At 27.8% G+C, this 17,051-nt stretch overlaps 1 protein-coding gene across 1 annotated transcript; it reads right to left on the reverse strand.

The window, feature by feature from the left end:
• Positions 1–8,025: 8,025 nt before the first annotated feature.
• Positions 8,026–12,824, reverse strand: LOC111294749 (zinc finger BED domain-containing protein RICESLEEPER 2-like). The gene is made up of 4 exons (XM_089758949.1): positions 11,858–12,824; positions 8,749–10,861; positions 8,585–8,655; positions 8,026–8,241 (listed from the first exon to the last, which is right to left on the reverse strand). The coding sequence occupies exons 2-3, from the start codon at positions 10,849–10,851 to the stop codon at positions 8,614–8,616; spliced, it is 2,145 nt and encodes a 714-aa protein (XP_089615075.1). The 5' UTR covers positions 10,852–10,861; positions 11,858–12,824; the 3' UTR covers positions 8,026–8,241; positions 8,585–8,613.
• Positions 12,825–17,051: the final 4,227 nt, after the last annotated feature.

The raw sequence follows: 17,051 nt of genomic DNA on the forward strand, positions 1-17,051 counted from the left end.
TTCATATAATTAAATATAATATATAATTATTTTAAAATTTAAATCTGAATATTTAAAATTTTATATTTATTTTTTATATTTTGTCTGTAATTTTTTTAAAATAAAAAATAAAAAATACAAATAAGAAAATTTTTTTTACGAAGGTATTTTTACCTTTTCTTATAAAAAGAAAGAAACTTTTAAAATTATATGAACAAATTAAAACAAGTGAATTAGGTGAAAGAATGGAATAATTTATCTTTTAATGTCTAACTTAAATTTAATTAAGAAAAATACATCTCATAAAATCAAATAAATAATTAAGAGAATCAAAGTCTTAATATTTATCAATTTTTTTATATTCTTGCAAGTTTTTAAATTTTAAAGAGAGTATACAAGTTCTTTTAATTTGAAATTTTTTTTTATTTATATACCATTAATTTCACATGCAATGTATCAAAAGAATAATTTCAAATTCAAAAGTCCCAAAAAGATGAATTTTATTTTCAGCAAATATAAATATTTAGATTATTTTATCTCACAAACTCAAAGATCTCTTAAGGTTTCAATTTAGGAATTTCTTGTTTTCACCATATTAATAATTCTTTGAAAAATTACTTTCATTTTTCCAATTTTCTAAACAATCCCACCAAAATTAATTAAAATTTGTAAATGAAATTCACAAAATAAAGAGAAAATCTTGCTATTTGACCAGAACATATATCCCTTTACAACTAAAACCTAAAGAAATATTTAGGTATTTGAAATTCAATATTTTTTTTCTTCAACACATGACCACTTTCATCATGTCATGAGCATATCATGTGTTAAAGAAAAATGCTAAATATTTTATGAAATCTTCATGTAAATTTTACGCGACATCTAACAATTGATCAGTTTTGGACGAGATTTTTATTATCTATGTAAAAAAAAGACATTTTAAATTAACATTAAAAAGGATATTGATGATTTTATGTGCTGTACACATGATATGATCAATAATATTAATCAAATATCACATATATTTGTGTCAATTAAATTAGCCTTATTATCTATTATTTTGAAGAAAAATATGATTTAAAATTCAAAGTTCAAACTTTTATTTTCTTGAATTTTTCATTTAAAACAAATAAATAAATAAATAAAAAGATAGAAATGCTTTATGCAAACCACAATGTCCCATTGGCCTCAATGAAAATTTGTTAATCAAACATCCAAAGTACAATATCAAAACTTAAACCCAAGCTTTAGTTGGTATATATTTCCATCTTTTTGTACTGTGCTTGAATGTTTTCAATGAGTTAAAATATGTGAAATTAGTTGATATACATAGAGGTGAATCTCTCCTAGCATAATTAGTATCCCAAAGCTAACGAAAACTTCAAATAAAAAAATAAAAAGTTTAAATGAATTTATGTGATATATTTATTTATAAAATTAATTACACCTTTGCACATTAATTTTAGAAAAAAATGTATAATTTGATATCTAAAAATTAAAATATACAATTTGCTCCCTGAACTTCATAAAATGTATAATTTGTATCATTAATTTTCAAATTATATACTATTTTAATCCCAACTCTAATCTGTTAACTATATTAACTTATATACATAGCATTTGACAAAATTTTTTGAATTATGTATTTACTATACATATTGTCAACATGTTTTTTTAAATAAAAAGGATCTAAAAAATATATTTTTAGTTAAACCATAAAATTATTTAGGATAGGTCAATTATTATTTATCATGTGGTATCTGCATAATATTTTTACAAAATATTTAATATTTTTATTTAATAAATAACATACATATAATAAAATTATAATAGTTACATATCATATAGGCTAGCTAAATTAACAATGTTAAATTTTGGATTAAAACAATACATTATTTGAAAGTTTTGAGTGCAAATTATATATTTTATTTATTTAAATACCAATTTATATATTTGTCAAAGTTTAGATAAAAAAATTGTAATTAACTTTTATTCATATAAGTTGGATTATGGAAGAAAAATCTAGAATTTTAATTATTTTATTTTATTTCAAAAAAATGGAATTCATACTCTTTGAGCAAAATATATACATTTATCATTAAATCAAATGTTTTATTTATTTATTTTTAATTTATCTACATACTTAACAAAATTTGAAAGACCCTAATAAAGGTTTAAAATGGGATGAATAACACAATTAAGCAGCTATGGGATGAATTACTAATTAGTAAAAGGATTTTGATTTAATTGAACAAAGAGAGTTGAAATTTTGGACTATGTATACTAAAAAACTACTTTTTACTTCATAAGTTTCATCTTTTCAATTTTAAGATTTAAATTTGAGATTTTTTAATTAATTTTGTTCAATATTAAACATTGAATGTATATCCCTCTTAAAATATAAGCAAATGTTTCTAGTCTATAAATTTATTTATAGTAATATTTTTTATTTGAGGAGGGATAAATTTAGACATTGTAATTTTTTTTAATTTTATACATTATTTAACTATTTATTTTAAAAAATTCAAGAGATAAGATTAAATTATTTTTTATTATTTTTTATTTATCTCTCTCACCTTTTGAATTTATTAAAATCAAGGGTTAAAAAATCTGTAATATTAAAAAAATTTTACATTACGTGAATTGATGCTTCCTTTTGTTATATTTATATTAGTAATTCTGAATTTTTTTTCTTAAGAAACATTTAAAACTAATTTTTTAAAGAGTATTAATATTTTGGGTAAAGTAGTTTTTTTTCCATATAGTCATCAAATTATTAAAAATTTTAATTTAATCACTAAAATTTAAATGAATATTTTTTTTATTATTCAGTCGTTAATTTTTAACATCATATTGATATGATATTATTGCGTAAATGATAAATGTCATGTGACATTACCGTATCATTTGATATGTGACGTGATATTGTTGATATCAATTTAGGAGTCATTGTTATCATGTCAACCGAAATCTGTAATAATGTATTAACTTGGCATTGATATAATAATAATCACCTCATTTGATATGTCACATGTTATTATTGAAATAATATTATAAATTTAAAAAATTTAAAATTTTTTAATGTGATAATACCACATGATATATGAGAATTAACATGTCATTATTACGTTAGCATCCCATTAAAATATAATGGTTGGGTGATAAAACAAAAATCTTTACTCAAACTTTAACAATTTAATCATCATTTTAAAAACAAGACTATTGTTGAAGGGTCAAAGTATTAATTTTGCTGTTTTTCTGTTGAGTTTCTAATTTGGCGGGAAATTGTTCGTCGGAGCAGTTTCTGCCTTCGGGTGGGTCCCACCCTTGTCTGCAATCACATTTCTTCCTAACTCAACAATCTCTGTGTCTCTCACTCGGTTAATTGACTCTCCCGTCGATTACAAACACGTGGCTTGCACACATACGCACGTGAGTAACGACCACTGTAGAAAGAGTGGGGTAATGTTAAGGGATTGGCGACCGTGACCAAAAAGTCAACGACTTTTAGTCAAAAGGAGTGAGGGACCCACACGGTTATGATATTTGTCTGTTAACTGTTTGGAGTTTCCTGTTTGCTTTGCTGGGCGGTCCATCCGGTGCTGCTGTCTCAGTACTTGCTTAATTATTGAGTTTACCTTTTCATTTCTTTTATTTAGTAATTTTTTTTCATATATAATATTTTTGTAATTAATTTTTTATTTTTAATATATTTGATATATTTTATTTTATTAATTTCGTTTGTAAATTTTAAAAATTTTATTAATAGTAGATGAATAATTTGTCTTTAATCGATTTTACTAGAACCATTATGAAATTTTAATGTAATTTAATTACAATTATAAAATTTTAACTTACAATAAATAGTTTTTAATAATTTATTTTCTAAATAAGTAATAGTATCATTTTCATTTTTTTTCTTTTTTTTATACCATTCATTTTTCTTTGAACTTAAAATCAAGAAAATTTGAATGAAACTAAAGATAATGACACAAGGATGACAATATAACTTATACTCGATGAATTTTTACTTATTTTATTATGATAGGATTAGATTATTTTAAAACTCAAAATTAGATTGGGGTTTTTTTTTAGAGTCGAGAGTTTGGGTTGGCACTATCTCAATCAAACTCGGATATATAAAAATATTTTATTATTTATTTAATTTTATATTTATATATATTATATTAATAAAATTATTATTTAATATTTTAATTTAAAATATTAATTTTAAAATTATTATATTTATATATAATTAAAATATAATTTATATTAAAAATATTTTATAAATATTATATCAAATTAAAATTATTAAATTAATTTAAGATTAAATTAAATATTAAAAATAATATTTTAATATTAAATCAAATGTAAAATAAAATATTAAAGAGTCAGGTCAAAATCCCGAACAGCAAAAGTATGCCCCAACCCATTACCGTTCCTATATGTAAGCTGGTGCATAATTAGTCACAACTTGCTTTTTCTTTTCATGATAAAGCTAAACATGTGCTAATGTTATTATTATTATTATTATTATTATTTTATATTTTCTCCTCTAGATTTGTGAGGTATAAGGTAGGTCCACAATTGAGATTACGTAGACAACATTTGATTTTTGTTGCATGCAAGAAATTCAACCTAAATGCCAATGCTCTAGCTTAGACATAGTTTGATCTAGTCTAACTTAAGAACCCCACACCCACCCCCCCCCCCTAAACATATATCAAATTCAAGATTTGAATATGCATGGTTTTCAAAGATATCCATAGATCGAATCAAATGAGAATTAATTAATTGATTTGATCAAAACTAATATATATATATATTAATATTCGAATTTAATTTTAATCAAATAAAAAAAATCGACTCAAAATGGTCACTATGATTTTGATTCAATTTTTATTTTTTTTTTTGTTTTTTTTTCACCTCTAGTATGATGTTGAGATTTAAACGTTAAATTTACTAAATATCACATTTTGAAAATAAGTATATAAAATATTACTAGATCAATTATTTCATGTATGCTATTATTACATGTTACTATCCTAATAATATCTAAAAACTGAATCAAAATTTTACAAATTCAAGCAAAAGGCTATCAACAGATAAAATCTAAATTTAGTTATCAACAGTGTACTAAGATTTTAGAAAATGTTTTAGAATTTGGTTATAACAAATAACTTACTCGCAGAAAAACTCGTTTTAAGAAAAAACAAAAATAATTTTGAAAAAAATGGAAACTAGAAAAAATTGATAAATTGACAAAGCCTAAAAAAGGTAAATTTGTTATTAAAAAAATGAAAAAATCTTCTAAACAAACTTGTAAATATTTTATTTGTGATCAAGAAGGTCACTATATTGATCACTGCCTTAACAAAGGGAAAAGTGCTCAAAAAATGATTAAAAAACTTAAAGCATGTTATCTTCAAATTTTATTTGTAGATGAGTTATCAGATGATGAAATATTTTATGAAATCTTTTCTGAAATTGATTATAGTTTTTCTGATGATGAATCTAAAATTATTTTTATGATGAATACTGAATCTAACTAAGATAAAATTTCAGTTACTTCTTCTACAGGTACAACAATTACAGCAAAAGAAGTTATGGTTAAACTTAAAAATATGATGAGAAAAACTTATCATATTTCTAAAAAAAAAATTAAAGAATTACAACTCATCAAACCAGATGAGGTTCACAAAACAAATCTGTTTAAAAAATTCCAACCTTGGTTTAAATGTTATATAGAAAAACTATCTGGTGATACAATTGCTAATAATTCTAAACAAAAGATCAGTAAAAATACTTATTTTTACAAAAAAAAATCATTTTTTATGAAAAATACCCTCATGTTAAATATATACATATTAGTATGATTTTAATTACCATTAAACACTATTTCTTGCTTGCAAAGATACACCTATAATTGCAATTATAATGTATAATCATTTAAAAAACCATTCTAATGTTATAATTGGAGAAATCCAATCAAATTTAGTTGCTGGTATTGTTTTATTTAAAGTAAAACCAAACTATTTTATTTATATTTTTGATAAAAACATTGAAAAATGTTTATATCTTCGTGTCAAAATAACAAATTCTAATATTGAAGAAAAATTGCATGACCTTTCAATCAACTGGTCTACCATTTATGAGTCTACTAATACTACAAATATGTCTATCAAACAGATAGATTCCAATATTATTGAACTATTTGAATTAAATAGTTTTGATTTAGAAATCAAACAAAAAATGGTCAAACTCGAAGATTTATCTATTCCACAAAGATAGTGTCTCAAAGATATTTTAGAAAATACCTCTGAAAAATAGAAAGTACCAAGTTTAGAATTTTTTTCATCAAAAAAAAATCTTTATTTTAAAAATCCTTATGTTTTAACCAGTTTTAATCCAAACCTGATTTTACCCCCCACTAATGTTTTTAATCATAAAAAAAATGATGATATTGAGAGTATAACTAGTGATCAATCTTTTAATACTCCTCATAGAAGTTCTTTTTTAGGATTTCATAGCACCAATAGTGCAAAAAATCTACAACGAGCAAACAGTATAAGCCATACAGGTAATGCTCAAATTTTTATATTTGCCAGAGATAATCTATCTCAACAAAATACAGGTGATAATTAATTTTATTATCATTCTATTAATTTTGTTTTCCATTCTCATACTTTTTCTTCTATAACTTGTAGACATGAAGAAACGAAAATGTTGCATTTTATAAATAATTTTAAACTATCTGCACCTGACACAATTTTATTTTCTAACAAAGACAAATATTTATATTTTTGTGAAAGGTGACTTTCGATTTCAGGACTGTAAACCATATAGTCTACATATATTACTAGACATTAGAGCAACAATCTCAAGTTGTCGAAATATGCTTTACCCAAAAGCAAATGACAATCAATGAAACATCCTATCATCATAATAGGTATTGATGGTAAGAAAACCATTGTTGGTTATAAAGCAAAAAATATTCTTGTTTATTTTAATAATATTAGATTTATAATCCCAAAAATATTATGTTTTCCTAATATGCATGGAGACATTCTTTTAGAAAATAATTTTTTACATACTCATGTTCCATTTTCTATCTCTACTACTCATGTTACTCTTACAAATGATAAAAAATCAGTTAAGATTCCCTTATTGCAGGAACATAAGCATATTTGTGATAAAAACTTTCAACCAGAAAGATTATCAAATGTTATCAAAGTAATCAATGAAAAACATTGGCTTTATAAGATCTTGCAGAAAAACTTCAGTGAATAACCATTCAAGATTTGGCAAAAAAGTACAAGATACTGCGAGCTTAATTTTCACATTTCAAAAAAGATTATAAAAGTAAAGCCCATGATCTATATCAAATAGGATATAGATGAATTCTAGATCCAAATCTCAGAACTACTAGACAAAGGTCTAATAAAACCAACTACTAGTCCACATTCTAGCCCAACATTCATGGTAAGAAACCATTCAGAGATTAAATGAGGTAAACCTCGCATGGTTATCAATTATAAGAAATTAAATCAAAATATTGTATTTGATGGCTATATTATTCCTCGTAAAGATGTTTTAATAAATTTAGTAAAAAATACTAAATATTTTTTAAAATTTGATTGTAAGTTAGGTTTTTGGCAAATCATGCGTAAAATTGAATTTAAACCCTTAACTACTTTTAGTTAGGGCTGTAAACGAGCCGAGCCGAGCCGAATAATGAGAAGCTCGAGCTCGAGCTCGACTCATAATTCGGGGCTCGATACTCGGTTCGAGCTCGATCGAGTTTCATTTTTCAAGCTCGAACTCGATTCGTGATCGAATTCGAGCTATTCGAGCTCGCTCGATTAAGCTCGATTAATATATAAAAAAAAGCTCGATTTTTATACTCGAAAAAAAAACTCGATTATTCGAGCTCGAGATCTTTTACAACTAATTTTTATCAAACCTAATAAATATTATATTTTCAAGATAACAACAACAATAACAACAACAACAATAATAATAATAATAACTTACACAACAATCAAATTTAAGCAAATAAAAGTCTCATTAAATGATTCAAATACAACACACAAATATAAGACATAATGAAACTTAGAAATTAAAATCCTAATTGAAAGATAGTAAATATCCAAGCAAATAAGTTCACAAATAAGTTACAACAAACCAACAACAATACATATGCTGCCTTCACAATATTATGTCTTCAAATGAACATTGGGCTCATATTGCTTTTCAATAAACCTATACAAAAGAATAATTACAAAACAAAGAAATTATAATTAACAATAAGAATAACGATAAAAGTACCCATGCAAGAAAAAGATTGTAATATTATTACAATGATCAATAACTTTAAATTTTTAACATTAGCATCAACATGGATTTTATCTTGTCAGTTGTCTTATAATCAAAGCAAAAAAATATAAACAATATCTTGTCAATTACCTTAACATGAGTTTCTATCATTAGTTAACCTATGGTTCGTAAATTATAATGCAAAAAGCTCAATCTAGACTAGCTACTACCTATTTTTCTTTAGTAATGTTGTGACAAATTAAAAGTATTTAATAATAATATTTCATACCTGTATAGAAGACATTAGATATCCTCACTTTAGGGAATTTTGAGTGCAATCTCAATTGATTTCTTCTCTTTCTACATAGATAAAGTAAAGGAAAATAATAGTTAAAAATTAGATTAAACCAATGATAGTCACCTAATAACAAAATAATAATAAAAAAAACTCACTTTGTTCTTCTTCTTCACTCCATGAAGATTCCGACACCAATCTCCTCCACAAAGTAATGCTTGCACTGTGTCAGGAGATAAAGAAGCACGATAAGTATCAATAACTCTACCTCCTGCACTAAAGGTAGCTTCTGAAGCCACTGTAGTGATAGGAATAGCAAGTATATCCCGAGCCATCTTGGATAAAATACGATACTTCAAAGTGCTCGCTTTCCACCATTCCAAAGCATGAAACTTAGTGGAATCTCCTTCACAGATAAAACAGCCCTCAGCTAGGTAGACATCTAAATCAGACTGTTGTGGTTGAGTAGTTTCAACTGATTTTACATAATTTGCAAATTCAAACCAACCAGAAGAAGAAGCTTCTATATTCATACCACTAATACCATTATCATGTACTTGAGTTTCAGCACTATGCTCATTGCCAAATTGATACTCACGAGCATATTCATCATAAATCTCATAAAGGGCATCTCGAACTTTAGCAATATTTTCTTTTGCTTCTCTATCAGGGTACATTCGAGGAAAGCAAAACTCAATCACCCTCATTTTGCACCTTGGATCCAAGATTGCTGCTATAGACATCAACAAATTACATTCTCCCCAATATTTATCAAATTTACTCTTCATCTTACGAACCATTGCTTGAACAAATTCATTTTCATCATTCATCCTTTTATCCAACAACACTTTCACACGATAAACTTCATTCAGAAACAGGTTTGAAGTTGGATAATCACTTCCAGAGATGATTTTAGTGGCTGAATTAAAAACTTCTAAAATCTCACAAACTTTCTCCACCTTTTCCCAATCTTTATGACTTGGACAACATTCATAATGAGATTCTCGCTCTTTGAGTCTCGGAAACACTTCTTTGAATTTGATTGCAATCGATAACATCTCGAATGTCGAATTCCAACGTGTTTTACAATCGAGAATGAGTTTCCTATCAGGTAACTGTAACTGCTGTACTATATCAGAAAATGAGTTAAGTCTTGCCTCATTTTGATTAATAAAACTGACACTTTCATGAACATCACCAATCACATTCTTAATCTCAGAAAGGCCATCTTGAACCATGAGATTTAAGATATGTGCACAACACCGAACATGAAATAATTTTCCTCCACAAAGCAACATCCTATTTCTTGAAAAAGTGTCTTTAAGAATTCTAATCGCCACATCATTGCTTGAAGCATTGTCCACAGAAAGTGTAAACACCTTGTTTTCAATTCCCCATTCCTTTAGACACTTAAAAATACAATCAGCAATCTCAACACCGCGACGAGGAGGAGGTATGTGAACAAAGCTAATAACACGCTTTTGCAATCTCCAATTAGAATCTACAAAGTGTGCTGTAAGAACCATGTACTCAATCTTTTGATTACTTGATTTCCATAAATCTGTTGTCAAACTAATCTTGCTGACAGTCTTCAACAATGCCTTTAATTTCTTCTTTTCTGCTTCATAAACTTGCATGCAATCTTTTTTAATAGTATTGCGTGATACCTTTTCCCATTCAGGCATCCCACGTTTTTGCATCATGTTAAAACCTTCCTCTTCTATAATCGAAAAAGGATGCTCGTGCATAAGTATCCAATGTGCAGCTGCTTCTCTCATCTTTACCATATCAAACTTGCCATCTGTGAGAGCATGTAGTATCTGTACATCACCACATGTGTTTACTGGCTGAAAGTTGATCATTTGTTGTTGATTCTGAAAAATTTTTCTCTTAACACAAGTTGTCAAATGCCTCTTAAATTGAGTTGTACTTTTACTTGTATTTATTGCTAGCTTCTTCTTGCAATGGACACACTCTCCTTTTTTGGAACCATCAGAAAGAGTGACTTCTTTGAATTCTAACCAAACAGCAGATGTCTTTTGCCTCTTTTTCTCATTACTTTCTTCACACTCTTCAAGGTCAGCATTATCACATTCTCTATCATTGGCATCAATGACTGGTGTTTTATCTGTGTTACCATTAGTGGCATCTAAAGCTTCATTCATTGAATCATTACCATCATCTGACACAATTCGACTAGTAAAAGAATTTATTGTCGGCTGAACTGGTATAGAAGAGATATCTGGTGTGGTTGATGACATGTTTAGTTTCCTATAACAAAAAACAAAAAAGACAAATCAAAACAATAATATAATTTTAGGATCAAACAATAATGCAAACAAGTTGTTAGAAACATGTGCGATAAATTTTATTGCCAGAAACATGCTAAACAAGTTACGAGAACAAATTATTGGAAGAGTATAAAATTTTATTCTTTGGAAAAATATACTAATATTGTAGGAATTTTAATAAATTTAAGATTACCTACTTCGATAATAATTTCAATTTCTAAAATCAATTTCTTAAAATGAATATTTCTTATTAATTTTTACAATTATACATGCCTATTTAGTATTTATATAACATTAACTCAATCTCATTAGAAATAAGTGTCAGGTTATATTCTAACAAATCTAATATGCATAAAAAAGAAAAGTATTCACATTAAACAGTCCCCAATAAATTAGTGATGAACTATATGGAAGCTCAAATTATGATTATGACTAAAAACAATAGAGCCAATGACCTTTTTTTTTTGTTAAATAATATGAACCATCCAAAAGTTTTTCTACTGATAAAGCGTATTGTGCAAGTCTTGAAGTGGCCCAAATTCAATTACTTTCTTGCTAATAATATAGAGACTTTTGGTTTACAAAATTCAGTATTTAAATGCAACTTCACAAAGAACATACTGCTTTTCACAAGTTTGCAACAAAAATAAAAATATAATATGATAGTGTTTGACAAACAAATCAGAATTGAGAATATCAATACTAACAAATAGCTATAACACCTTGCCCCATTTCATTGTTGTTCTCGATCTGCATCCCCACAATATTCATAAGGGTATTTAATTTAGGCATTCATAAAGGTATTTAATTAAGGCATTCTTATTTAAACCACCTTTTAGCATGAATTGGAAGCCTAACATAAAAACATTTAATAAAAAAATGGCACTCAAAAAGTATGTCATGGAGAAAAGGCTACGTTGAGGGATCGGGTTCTGTTCAAGCTACTGCAAATGTCGAATGGGTGGAACGAGCTTACCTTTTAGAGAGAGGAAAAAGGGCTACGTTGAGGGATCGGGTTCTGTTGAAGCTGCTGCAAACGTCGAATGGGTTCTGTTGAAGCTGCTGCAAACTGTTGAAGTTGCTGCAAACGTCCAATGGGTTCTGTTCAAGATCTGTAAACTGTTGAAGCTGCTGCAAACTGTTCAAGATCTGCAAACTGTTGAAGCTGCTGCAAACTGTTGAAGCTGCTGTAAACTGTTGAAGCTGCTGCAAACGTCCAATGGGTTTTGTTCAAGATCTGCAAATTGTTGAAGCTGCTGCAAGCTGCAAACGTCGAATGGGTTTTGTTCAAGATCTGTAAATTGTTGAAGCTGCTGCAAGCTGCAAACGTCGAATGGGTTTTGTTCAAGATCTGCAAACTGTTGAAGCTGCTGCAAACGTCGAATGGGTTCTGTTGAAGCTGCTGCAAACTGTTGAAGCTGCTGCAAACTGTTGAAGCTGCTGCAAACGTCCAATGGGTTCTGTTCAAGATCTGTAAACTGTTGAAGCTGCTGCAAGCTGCAAACGTCGAATGGGTTTTGTTCAAGATCTGTAAACTGTTGAAGCTGCTGCAAACTGTTCAAGATCTGTAAACTGTTGAAGCTGCTGTAAACTGTTGAAGCTGCTGCAAATGTCGAATGGGTTCTGTTCAAGATCTGTAAACTGTTGAAGCTGCTGCAAGCTGCAAACGTCGAATGGGTTCTGTTCAAGATCTGCAAACTGTTGAAGCTGCTGCAAACGTCGAATGGGTTCTGTTGAAGCTGCTGCAAACTGTTGAAGCTGCTGCAAACGTCGAATGGGTTCTGTTCAAGATCGGGTTCTGTTCAAGCCTTTTAGAGAGAGGAGAAAGGGCTTTCGAAAGGGTGGAACAAGCTTGGAAGACAATGGAGTGGGATTCGGGAAGAAAAGCCGCCGCAAGTAGGGCTGTTGGTGAGTGAGAGAGACGGGGAGAAAAACTGAAGGAGAAGAGAGAAAGAAAGAAAATAAAATTTTAGGGTTTTTTAAGTTAAGGGTAAAAAAGTAATTTTATAAATAAAATAATAAAAATAAATATATAATAGAAAAGCTCGATTAGGCTCGCGAGCTACTCGAGCCGGATATAAGAATACTCGAATTCGGCTCGATCGATAAGTCGAGCTACTCGAGCTCGAGCTCGACTCGATAATAATCGAACCGAATTCGAGTTTTCTTCGAATCGAACCCGAGTAGCTTGCGAGTACTAATGTATCATTTACACCCCTACTTTTAGTGCACTAACAGGCCATTACCAATGGACTATTATGTTTTTCGATCTATGCAATGCATTACAAATATTTCAACCTTAGATGGACACAATATTCAATAAACATAAATAATTTTGCTATGTATATATTGATGATATACTTATTTTTTTAATACATTTGATGAGCACAAGAAACATTTGAATATTATTGCTCAAGAATTTTATTTTACATGGTATTTTTTTAGTCTTAAAAAGGTTGAACTCAAAAAAACAGAAATAAAATTTCTTGATCTTAATATATTTGTTAATGGATTAATATTACAGGATCATATTATCTCGATGATCAAGGAGTTTTCAGAAATATTGGATAATATCAAATAATTTCAACAATTTTTTAAGTGTTGTTAATTATGGCATATAATTTTTCAAAAACTTTTTCAAAAAGGAAAGCCTTCTTTTGAAAATATTATGCAAAAATAATGATTTTGTTTGGACACCAACGGACTTTGATATTATTAAACAAATTAAATCAGAGCTAACCTACATTCCTACAATTTATTTGTCTAAACAGAGAGATTTACTGATATTAGAGATAGATGCCAGTGAAGAACATTAGAGATGTGTCCTTAAAGTAAAAAATTTTCATCAAAATGATGAAGTGATTTATTGTTATAATTCAGGAAAGTTTAAACCAAATGAAATAACTTATATTATTTATGAAAAAAATTATTAGCTATAAAAAATGGTATACAATGATTTTATATTTATTTAGCCCTTGAGACGTTTGTTATAAGAACAGATAACCAGGCAATCCAAAATTTTCTCAAAAACAAAAAAATCTTAAATAATCCAAAAAAAATCAGGTGGTACAACTTTTTTTGTCAATATAATTTTTTTATTAAGTTTATTAACTTTGATAAAAATATTTTAGTAGATTTTCTTAACAGACCAAATGGATCGAGGTAAAACACCCCAAGAAAAACCTGAAAAATGGAGAACGATAAAGAAAAAGCAATCTAAAAAAGGTTTTTTTTTCTCTTTCACTTCTTCTTTAACCTTTTTTTCTCCACGATCTCCTGCTTTCTTTGTAAATCCTAACTAAAGATTTGGTTTTTACAATGATCCTAACCAAGGATTATTTTTCTATCAACCATAAAATTTTAGACCACCTTATATGCCATTTCTTTTTAGGATTCAACCAGAATTCTCTCAGTTTACTTAAGATTTAAACGAGTGGACTTCTTTGAGTTATTCTCAAATAGTTTCATCAGCAGAAAAACTGCTATAAGAAACTAAACTCTCTAATCTAGAGATTAAAGATTTTTATAATCCTGGACTTGAACCACAAGTCTATGGTTTGTTAAACTCAGTCTGAAAATTTTATCTTTCTCAAAACAAAATCTAATTTTGTAAAAGGATGACTAAACTGACTGAATATCTAGCTAAACAAGCCAAAGATATTCAAGAATTTAAAGAAGCAGCTTTTTAAAACCTTCTGTCAGCTAACTTGCTAAAACAGTAAGATATTGATTTCTTCGCTTTGAAAAAAAATGTATATACAGTTTCATAAATAAACAATTTCTTGAAACTATGTGAATATTTTGAAAATAAATACTCTCATAAGCTAAACAAGCTTAAGAGGATTCTTTTTTTTTGAAAAAGCTATTCAATTCCTAACCAAGGAATTATTTCAACAAATAAATTTTTCTATTCAAAAGACTACAGAAAAACTGTTAGTAAAATTTTTTTTTGAATATTATTATTCTCTATATATCCATACTACTATTATAGGAGACCAAATTTCAAAAATCAAATTTCATCTCAATCATGAACTTTTCGATGTAACTAGCATTGAATTTGGTTTTGTTAGTCAAATCCTTATACAATTTTTTTTTTATTTGATCAAAGACTTCCCTGTCTTTATTAAACACCATATCTATCAAACTATAAAAAATAGTAACCATTTTTAATATATACATTTTACTATAACCAGTCTTATTGGAACCTTTCAAAGAGAAATTTTTTTTTTAACCTTACCAAATCTGAAAATTTTGAAAAAGCTTCATTGGACCTCATTTAAATTCAGTCATAGACGATTTAGAAAACCTACAAAATCTAAACAAGATTGTTTCCAAATTCTCCAATCATGTTCAATACCAATTTCAAATAGGAATAGAAATGATAGAGAAATCTCAATATTTATTTAATTTAGCTATCAGAGTAAGTTTTCCTAAAGCCACAGTCTGGACAGATGGAAGACAAATTATTGTTGATACCTATTACGGCCCATATGACATACCAATCTGAGATAACGATCCAGAAGCCCTAAAACTTCTTCAAAAACTATCTCAGATAGAAGATATTAATCATGTACAAGAACTACTTTTTCAATACCAAGAAGGATGAAAAATGTTAAACCAATTTAGATCAGCATCTTCACATTTTCATCAAACTCTAGATAAAGATGGTGTAGAATTACAAAATTTGGATAATGCTATGGAAGGATAAACAATCCTAACAAACTACATTCAAAGCAGGAATTAGCCCAAGAATCAGCTGATCCAAGCTGCCAACACAAAAAGACAAAGTTGTTCGGAGCCAAAGACCAACCATACTGTAGCAATTATTGTTCTTGATAAAAAAATCATGTAGTAGTCACTGTAGCAGAAAGTCATTCTAAAAAATAGAGACACGCCATCAAAAATACTGTAACAAGTTGTTGTAACAGTTACTATAGATAAGATTTTACTATATCTATAACGATAACTGTATATAGTTACTATTCCAAATTTGTTTATAAATATCATATAAGATAATCAGCGAGTGAAAACTCTTTGATCACTTTTATCTCTTCTTTTCTTATCTCACCTTTCTTTCTCTTTCTGACCATCCTCCAATCTTTATAAATTAACTTAAATATTTATTATTTTTTTTATCCTTTCTGTACCTTTGTAAATGATATCAAAGCTTTTTTTTTTTATCAGCGCTAGTTCACTAAAAGGTCATTATGAAAATCAGGTGTGCATGATCTAAGATTCTCACAGTTTGATATGTGGTGAAGCATTGACTATTGTTTGGACATGTCCCGATCGTGGTCGACCACCACACTAGATTGTTAGGTCAAGAGGCCTAACGAAAACTAGTTTATGAGATATCCTTATAGGCCATTCCGTGAATGAGCTAAATAGGACTGACTATAAATGATATCAAAACCTATATGCTCCTAATCAATTTTCATTTTGTAAAATAAAAAGAAATCAATAAATAAATGATTTAACGTAGTTGATTAAACAAATTCAAAAGTTAGACAGGGTCAACACGCTCTTTTTGAAAGCTCAAAAACATTAGTGGAAGATCATTGTCAAGGCATAAGCCTTTTTACAAAGGAAAACAAACCAACCTAACTCATTTGTTCTTTTCTATAATAATTAAAATAATGGTGATAAGATGCCATTAATAAAATAATTATTTTAAAAAATATTAAATTATTAAATAAAAAGAAAGAAAACATACCTATCCCCCAAAATGCTTTAAGCATCATTATTAATAATTAAAAACTAATAATTAGAAAAGTTTGATATTATTATTTTTCTCTCCTAACAAGATTAGCATGAAGATTATGCTAATTTGTTTTGGTTTTTTTTCTGTTTTGTTTTGTTGGAAGATCTTTTCCATAAATAATAGCACAAGTATAACAGATTAAAACCTAAAAAAACCTTTAGTCTCTCTACCAACTGCCACTGTGAACCATTCACCAAACCCATACACTAGAATCCACCGTCAAATAAATGAAGGATACAAATGAAAGGTAGATTAGAAAGACTAAAAAAAGAAATAAAAAAGAAAAAAGTGAGAGGAAGGATAAGCTTAAAGGGTTTAAAAATAGAAGTAAAAAAAAAAAAAACAAAAGAAGAGAAAGGTTGGTGAATGACGACTAAAGGTGAGAAATAAGGAAAAGAAGGGAATATGA

Source organism: Durio zibethinus, chromosome 4 (genome assembly GCF_047325235.1).
Source record: "Durio zibethinus cultivar Kanyao isolate XHJ-2024 chromosome 4, ASM4732523v1, whole genome shotgun sequence".
In the NCBI taxonomy this organism is placed as follows: domain Eukaryota; kingdom Viridiplantae; phylum Streptophyta; class Magnoliopsida; order Malvales; family Malvaceae; genus Durio; species Durio zibethinus.

What these genes read in the sequence shown, in the direction of transcription:
- LOC111294749 (XM_089758949.1), bottom strand. Translation starts at nt 10,851, where the DNA reads ATGTCATCAACCACACCAGATATCTCTTCTATACCAGTTCAGCCGACA. An exon ending in GAGTGAAGAAGAAGAACAAA is followed by an intron (nt 8,656 to 8,748) that starts GTGAGTTTTTTT and finishes TTATCTATGTAG; the next exon opens with AAAGAGAAGAAATCAATTGA.